General features: G+C 40.2%; 1 protein-coding gene across 1 annotated transcript; it reads left to right on the plus strand.

The window, feature by feature from the left end:
• Positions 1 to 909: 909 nt before the first annotated feature.
• LOC118800384 (serum amyloid P-component-like) lies at positions 910 to 6,581 on the plus strand. The gene is made up of 3 exons (XM_036560592.1): positions 910 to 1,084; positions 3,174 to 3,544; positions 6,041 to 6,581. Exons 1-3 carry the CDS (start codon positions 1,000 to 1,002, stop codon positions 6,254 to 6,256), a joined length of 672 nt encoding a protein of 223 aa, XP_036416485.1. The 5' UTR covers positions 910 to 999; the 3' UTR covers positions 6,257 to 6,581.
• Positions 6,582 to 8,787: the final 2,206 nt, after the last annotated feature.

Genomic DNA, 8,787 nt, shown 5'->3' on the forward strand with positions numbered 1-8,787 from the left:
GTTTTGGAATTGAGGAGACATTGCTGTAGTTTTGAAAGGGAAATGTTGAATGACAGGTCTGGACTGCAGGCAGGTCAGTTTAGCACCCAGACTCTTTTAATACAAAGCAATGCTGCAGTAATACATGCAGAATGTGGTTTGACATTGTCTTGCTGAAATAATCAAGGCCTTCCCTGAAAAAGACATTGTCTGGATGGCAGCATGTGTTGTCAAAACATGTATATATCGTTCAGCATTAATGGTGCCTTCACAGATGTGCACGTCACCCATGCCATGTGCACTAATGCCCCCCTATACCATCATGAATACTGGCTTTTGAGCTGTGCACTGATAACAAGCTGAGTGGTCTTTAGCCCGGAGGACACAGTGACCATGATTTCCACAAAGAATTTCAAATGTTGATTCGTCAGACCACAGGACACTTTTCCACTTCCCCTCAGTCCATTTTAAATGAGCTCAGGCCCAGAGAAGGTGGCAGCTTTCTGGATCCTGTTAATGCATATTTTTGTCTTTGCATTTTAGAGTTTTAAGTTGTATTTGTGGATGCAGTGATGAACTGTTTTCACAGACAGTGGTTTTCAGAAGTGTTTCTGAGCCCATGCAGTGATTTCCACTACAGAATCATGTCTGTTTTCAATGCAGTGCTGTCTGAGGGCCCAAAGATCATGACCAGCAAATACTGGTTTACTTAAACATCTAAAATGATTTTGTTTGAACATATACATACTGTGATATAAACAGAAATGATCATTAGAACGTAATTATGCTGTTATATAAATGTCTGTCTGTACCACCCACTACTGCTGTGTAGCATGATGTAGTTTCATTGTTCTCATTGTTAATGTGGAGAGTTGGGGGGGGGTGTAACCTGAGCTCTGCTCCCACTTTCACTTCCTGTTACTCAGACAGGCATCGTCTGTCTGACCTTCTCTCTGTTTCTCAGCTGCAGACAGAATAAGAACAGCAGTGCTCTGAGCTGAAGATCTTCTCTGAAGCTTCATGATGGTCTGGGCTCTGCTCTGCATGTGCTTCCTCGCTGTGGTGATTCCAGCAGAAGGACAAACAGCCTCGTGGCAGAAAGAAAGTAAGACTTCTGTCATTTTCCCTTCTTTCTCTTTCTTTTCTCCTCCTCTGTAATATTTCCTGCTCCAGCCCACTTTATCTGAGACAAATCTTCTGCTGTAAATGATCTGGAATGTAGGATACAGTGAGCTGTGGGTTTGGTTCACTACATACAGTCATGTGTAAGGCTTTGAGCACTCCCAGTCAAATTAAGGACAAACGCTCTGTTCATTTTATAAGTGAAAATAAGTTAACACATCTTCTGTACAGCTTACATTTGGGAATTTTCAGCAAATATATCTGCCCAGTTACACATTGGTATAAAAGTGAAACATAAAATATAAAATGTGGCATAACCTTTGCACAGGCCATGTTTTATGTTATATTTCCCCCCAGCATGCTTAATTCCAGAATTAAACAGTAATTGTTAATTGAAATGTGCAGAGGTTTGTTCTCTGTAGTGCAATGGTCTAACAAACACCTTAGCAACCATCTTAGATACCACAGCAACAACCTAGCAACATCTTAGCAACTACCTGGGATACCAAAGCAATAATCTAACAACCTTAGTAATCACCTGGCATACCATAGCAATGGACTATCAAACACCTTAGTAACCAGCTGGGACATTAAAGCAATGGACTAACAAACACCTTAGCCTCTTTAACCTCTTATGCTCCAGGGTATATTTTGGTTTGTCCATCTGAATTAAGGAAACTGAGGAAAATTATTCCGTAACTGCATGAAATAAGTGAAAATGTGTTTTATGATCATACACATATTGCTATATGCTTACATGTGCTGTATATTTAAAATTACATCACCCATCTATTTGACTAGAAAGAAGACAGTTACAGCTCTCATACGATGCCCACCTTTAGAATGTAGCTTATGAAATATGAAAGTTATGAAGAATATGACGAAGTACGTTTTGGAATCACCAGTGGTTCCACCAGAGTTTAGGAGATTAACTCCTTGGGACCACCGGTGGTCCCAAAACGCACTTCGTCATATTCTTCATAACTTTCATATTTCATAAGCTGCATTCTAAAGGTGGGGGTCGTATGAGAGCTGTAACTGTCTTCTTTCCAGTCAAATAGATGGGTGATGTAATTTTAAACCCTTATAATAAAAGAAGCTGAACTCACAATTTTTTTTTTCTACTGAAAGTCGACCCATTTTTCACAAATCTGGGCTATAAACTATAAACAGATGGCGTCTCTTCAGTGAAGAGTGTCTAAGATTTTTGGCTTTCAGCAGTAAATTGTAAGCATGTAGCAATATGTGTGATCATAAAACACATTTTCTGTTAATTTGAGGGGAACTTTTACAAAAAAAAAAAAAACATTTATTTCATGCAGTTACTTGTATCGTAATTTGCTTTACGATTTGGGCATGTGAATTCAGATGGAAAAACCAAAATATACCTACAAATGGTTAGTAACCAACTGGGACATTATAGCAGTGGACTAGCAAACATCTTAGTAACCACCTGGGACACCATAGCAACAACACCTTAGTAACAACTTGGGATACCATAGCAGTGGTCAAACAAAACCTTAGTAACCACCTGGGATACCATAGCAACAGCCTAGCAACACCTTAACAACCATGTAAAAACCACTAGGCAATGGGCTGAAAAACAACAGGCTGGAATACAATAGCAACTTCATAGCAACACTATAGCACCTACCTGGAATAACTATATAAACCCACTTAAGTCATTAAAAACTATCACCAGTGTCCGGCTTTATCTTGTAAAGCTTGATTAGTCGCATTGTCCAGCCAACTATAGGCTAGTTTGTGAACTTTCCCCTCTAGTTCTATTTGTGTTAGGTGTTGTTAATGTCCATCCTCTACTCTGTTGGCACATCTTTTGAACATCTGGAGCTTTAAATTCAAAGTACACCCACAGGAACGCTGGCCGCCCATAAAAATACTCCTGCGACAGAATGAAGGAGTGCAGCGCTGACGTGCCCTGACTTTATTAATGACACTTATTTACTCACCATTGAGGCCTGTTCAGCATCCATTTCTCTCAGTGCTGGTCATGTGATTCTGCTGCTGACCTCCAGGTTTACTAACGCTGATGTTCTTCTCTGTGTAATCAGATCTACAGGGACAGATGTTCAGCGTGATGTCTGGTGGAGAAGTCCGGTTCCGTTCAGACGCTCTCTCTAACGTCACCGGACTCACTGTCTGCATGAGGGTTCTGATTGAGAAACTCTACTACAGAGTTCAGCTCACGTTTGGGAACAGCACTGATGGAGTCTCTTATACGGGACCTGTTACCACTGTTCCTCAGCACTACTTATATGTGAAAAGTGACATGGTGAGCTTTGAGATGTCCACTATGATGCCGTCTTTTGAGCAGCAGTGGCCGTGGAGGAACAGGTGCTTCACCTGGGAGTCCAGCAGTGGAATGGCCCAGGTGTGGTTTGACTCCACAATGAGCATCCGCAAAGGCGTCGGCAGAGGACAGGTGATGACCAAAACTTCTTAGGACATAAGATATTAAGAAACGTAGGACTCAAGATGCTCCGAAACTTATGACCAAAGACTTTTTTTCCTATATTAAGGAAATGAAATTAGATGATGAAATGAAAAAGAAATTAGAACATACAATGGTAAGAAACTCTGAGCTTAAGATATGCAGGAACTCAGGAGTAAAACACTAAGAAACTGAAGATATTAAGATATTAAGAATATTAGAACGTAACAGGGACTTTGGACTCAACTCAAAACTCCTGGAAAAGGAGTAACCTGTACTTAATATGGTGTGGTGTGTTGTTATATTTAAAAATACCACATTTAATGTCTTCCTTTCACACATTTAATACCTAGATGTGCTAAAAGTACAGGCTGCTATTTAAACAACACAAAATTTAGACTAATATGAGTGACAACTGCAGTTTGGTTAAATCCAAATAATAACACTTAAAAAAGTTAAAACAGTTGTAGATGTTTCAGCTTAACTGCTTTTGCTCTGCATAAGTATTTGTTTATGTGGTTATTTTAAGTTAAAGGTGTTATTTTTATTTTAGTTGTTTGGTAGATTAAGCAGCATTTGCTATTGTATTTCAGGTGGTTGCAATGAAACTGGTAGTTGGTTTCTGTGGTATTCTGAGTGGTTGCTAGGTTGTTGCTAAGCAGTTGATATGGCACTCCTGTCACGCATCGGGAAGATTCGGACTTCATTTCCCAGCATGCATGTGGAGATCACATGTCAAAACAACTTCCCTCAGACTCGGAAACCGAAACAGACTCCATTGCCCACAATCCTTCAGGAGATCACATGACATCAGACAATAGCACATGCACCTATCAGCGCTCCCGATCGCCTGAATACTAATGTTGTGCACCTGTGTATCTTGTCATATGACCGTATTAGTTCAGTATATAAGCCCGGGCTTTAGATGTAGACATTGTGAGGTATTGTTTATTCCAAGAACTTACTGAGTGTTATATTTCTGATTGTCTTTGCCTGTTATGACCTGTGCTTTGTTTCCCTGACCTTGTTTTTTGCCTAACCCCTTGGTACTTCTGCCTGCTGTTTGTGAATCTGTGCTTTTGACGTTTTGGCTTGTTCTTTGACCATGATTTTTGCTTTATCCCTTTGATCTTGACTGCCTGGTATTATTATCACGATTGTGATCTGGCTGGCTTTTTTTGGATTTGACCCACGCCTGTTTTCTGACCACGGCTTTGCCTGACGATAATAAAACAACTGTTGCTCCTTTTATCCGCGAGCGTCTGAATCCTGTTGAATCGTCACACTCCAGGTGGTTGCTAGACTGTTTCTAATTGATTGCTTTAAAATCTCAACAGATCTTTTCACTCAATAGGCTCTTTTCACAGGAAACAGAAGTGCATAAATGCTGGGTAAAATAAGTTCTGCTATTGCCTTTCAGACAGTTGCTTATCTCAGAAATACAGGCATCGAATCACTTCACCACAGAAATAGTTCACCACAGAAAGGTGTGCCACTTCATCTTTGTCGTAGCTGCCAAGATTGAATTTCGAGGATGTGTCCAGAATTGTTGGAGAACCAAACACACAACAATGTGGGAGTCCTTCACAGCTATCAGAGTACAGTCAAATCTATAGAGTGATAAATCGTGGATATGTAAAAATAACTATAATCAAAACGCTCGATTGGCCTTGTTAGCTGGAGATGTTGAAACAGCTCACTAACAAAAACCTAGTTAAAGCAGCAAAAAGCTAAACACGTGCACATCCCAGCGGGGGTGCGGCGGGTCATCAGCGTCCGTAGCGCCACTGTAGATGTTTTCTTATTTGCATTTATAATCACTCCAGCTGTTGTCCTGATACATTTAATCTGCAATGAGAAACTGTCAAACAAAAGTCATGAAGCTAAAGTCGCTTCTTGTTCAAATTCCACCTTTAATGGTGCAGAACCACCGGCACCAGTGAACGAATGTCTCTCTGCCGAGCACTCGCTCTCTCAGACACTGATCATTTTTGAGGGAGAAAATGAAAACTATTCCTCTGAAAGTGGCTGCATTGCTCATCTTCATCTGACAAAATACTGAAACTGAAGATCTAATACTTCAGAATAATACATAAGCAGTGTCACCCTGCAACAAGAACCTCCAGCAGAAAAACTGCGTAAATGTGAAAAGGGTCTATTGCTAGGTGATTGATATGGTGTTTCAGGTGGTTGCTAGGGTGTTGCTAGACAATTGCTTTGGTGCCTCATTTGTGACGGGTACCAAATTAAGCCATTGATTCTTATGGGAAACAATGGCCACTGTGCGAAAACCACACCTTGCATTGGTCCAAAAAAAAAACAGAAGCACATGATTAAGGTGTAGTTCATACAATCCTGAAATACCTGCAGCTCGAAAACAACAATAATAAGAAGAAGAAAACAAAGAACAGTGAATCAACTTCATAATAAAACATGTTAATTCTGTCTCTCGTTCTCTTCATCTGTGTGTCTGTCTTTCCTCTGTAGGTGTTTTCTGGCCAGGCTGAATTAACGATATCAGGATTTGAGGGTCAGGTGTCCGACGTCTACGTTTGGGACTCGGCTCTTTCCGTGAAGCATCTCTACTGTTACCTCACTCTCAATCACAGCTTCCCGCCCGGCAGCATTCTGGACTGGAAGCACATTCAGTACAGCACCAGCGGCTACGCTCTGCTGGAGCCCACTTACGTTAGACCCTTTTGAGAGAAGCCCACCAGACGGAGGAAGCAGAAACGAGAACGTGGCCTGAGAAGATATTAACGAAGCTTTTATGAACATTTACAACACAATACACAATCTGTATGATGAAACAGGGGGTCTAAAGCCCCCGGTTTAGAGTGCTTTACAGGAGGTCAGACATAAAGTGATCTAAAGCATAAGAGCCTTTATTTCTCTTATTTACACCTCAGTTTGGGCTCCAGACTGACATGTAAAACGGCTGAACTTCACCCAGTGACCACTCAAATCTCAGCAAATATCTTTTCGCTGATGTTTTACCAATGTTCTTCACTCGTATGCTTTTTGTAGCCATCTGGACGTCCACTCTTGTTTCTTACAGAACACTTATAGTTATGTGATACTCTTGCATGTAGAGCATGTTTAAGACCTGCTACACAATTAAAAAGATGGTCCTTTAAGTGTTCTTTAGTAAAGGCAATGGTTCTTTAAGGATCATAAACGCTCAAAGAACCCTTTTCATGCTTAAATGGTTCTTTGCATGGTGAGATGGCTTTTCAGATTGATGGAGAATGTGTTGTATATGGTTCTATGTAGAACCTTTTTAAAAATGGTAGCACTAAAAGGGGTTATTCTACTGTTATAAGCTTGCCATCGTAACAATAGCAGAACCCTTTTTGGTGCGATATAGAACCGTTGTCAAAAAGGCAATATATAGAACCATTTCCTTTACTAAAGAACCCTTGAAGAGCTCACAGTAGATACTGTGCTAAATTGCTTCGAGTCTCCATTTTAATAAAAAGCCCTTAAAAAGCTTTTACGCTTGTTTATTTTTAGAGTGAAGAATTGTCTGTGGTAATTCACCTTTAAAGGGGAACTCCACCAATTTTTCAAATATTCTGCATATTTAAGTGGTTAAGATGTAATCAGAGCGGTTCAGAGTGGTTCAGAGTGGTTTGGCGTGAAACGCTCTGTTCTAGATAAACTTACCGAGTCAGAACTGCTCACAGTGGTGGTGATAGGAACCAGACGTCCACCTCTAAAAGCTCCCTCACAGAAAGTTCCTACATGAAATGGTTATGAATTCACTGCCTGATGTCTGAGACACTGTTTGATCTTTCAGAGATCAGGTTTTGATGTACAAGAGGGAAGTAGGAGTAAGTTGTGGAAAGGCACAGCAGAACCCAAAGAAGACCTTTTGCATACAAGTGCATGCCAGCCCTGTAGGAGGCGATAATACCCATAGAATTTTATACTCCTAAAGAATAACAAGTACAGAATTACAGAAATACAGCAGACTTTGACCTGCAGGCTATCAGACCTCTGTAATTCTATATTTCACACAGATTCAAAGTCTGATTTTGCTTGAAAAGGAAAAGCTGAAGAAAGCCTACCTCTTATTCAGGGGTTACTTATGTCGCTAAGCTACTGTCTCTGAAACGTTCACACAGTCCTGATCAGGCAGAGAAACTGAGTTTTTCTAAGCTTTTTCCCCTGATTTGAATTATGAAGTTAGGATTATTTCTAATCTGACTTTGGTTAATGATTGTTATTCTAAAGATATAAATAACAATGGCAATTAAGCATTTTAAAACTTAAATATCAAACTTAAAACCTTAAAAATTAAAAATAAAATCAAAACCTCAAAAGAAATCTCTTCAATCCTCTGCAATGAACCGTTTCACATAAAAACACCATGAATGACTCAAAAATCTCCTTTATTTATCAATTTCATCAAGCAAAATATTGTATAAATTAAGCTGTGTATAAATCCATCCTGGTTAAAAATACAGAACTGCCGTTTTTCTCTTGGATTGAGATAATTGTTGGAACAGCTTCTCATGTAACATGTATGATCTAATCAGGTGAACTGGGGTCAGGAACAAAGGGTCAGCTGTGTTAGTAGAGAGTCATTCACATTAATGTAGTATAATTAAATTCATTCATATTAGTTTATTATTCATTAACAAATTTAGGGACATTTCTGCTCCTGTACGTGTTTGAAAGGTCAGCAATGCTGACTGTGGGAAATTTCACCTTTTTGTCTCTGGTTTTTTATGTTCCTGACACTGATATATTCACACTGTAGATGCTGCCATACAGGAAACCCACAGTGAGAATGATCTACCTGCTACATCCTTACAGTCAGACTGAGTGCTGAGGAGCCTGTCAGTGATCCAGCTTTCATTCAGACTTTGAGGGTTTGTTTTCTAGGCTCAACATGGATCGAGCAGTGCTGAACTGCTGCTGCTGGACGTTCAGATGATGGACGATGCTACTGTGAACCATCTCCTCTCCACCTTCATGCTGGTTTGTAAACTGTCCGTAGTGACCTGCACCTGCCTTTTCACCTTCCCTCGGCGCTGTAGGGCTTTCTGTCTAAGGAACGTCACCATCCCTGGTTTAGTCCACCAACCCAGCATAGTGCTGTTTCTGATTCCAGTGGTTTTGAATTTAAAGTAAGTAAAATAGTTTAGCCAGACTATGTAAGCCAAAAGCCAAGCGTCTCCAATAGAAAAAAAGAGCTGAGGGGCATTTCTATTGGACAGTCCTCATCT

This window comes from Colossoma macropomum, unplaced genomic scaffold (assembly GCF_904425465.1).
Source record: "Colossoma macropomum unplaced genomic scaffold, Colossoma_macropomum, whole genome shotgun sequence".
Classification (NCBI taxonomy): domain Eukaryota; kingdom Metazoa; phylum Chordata; class Actinopteri; order Characiformes; family Serrasalmidae; genus Colossoma; species Colossoma macropomum.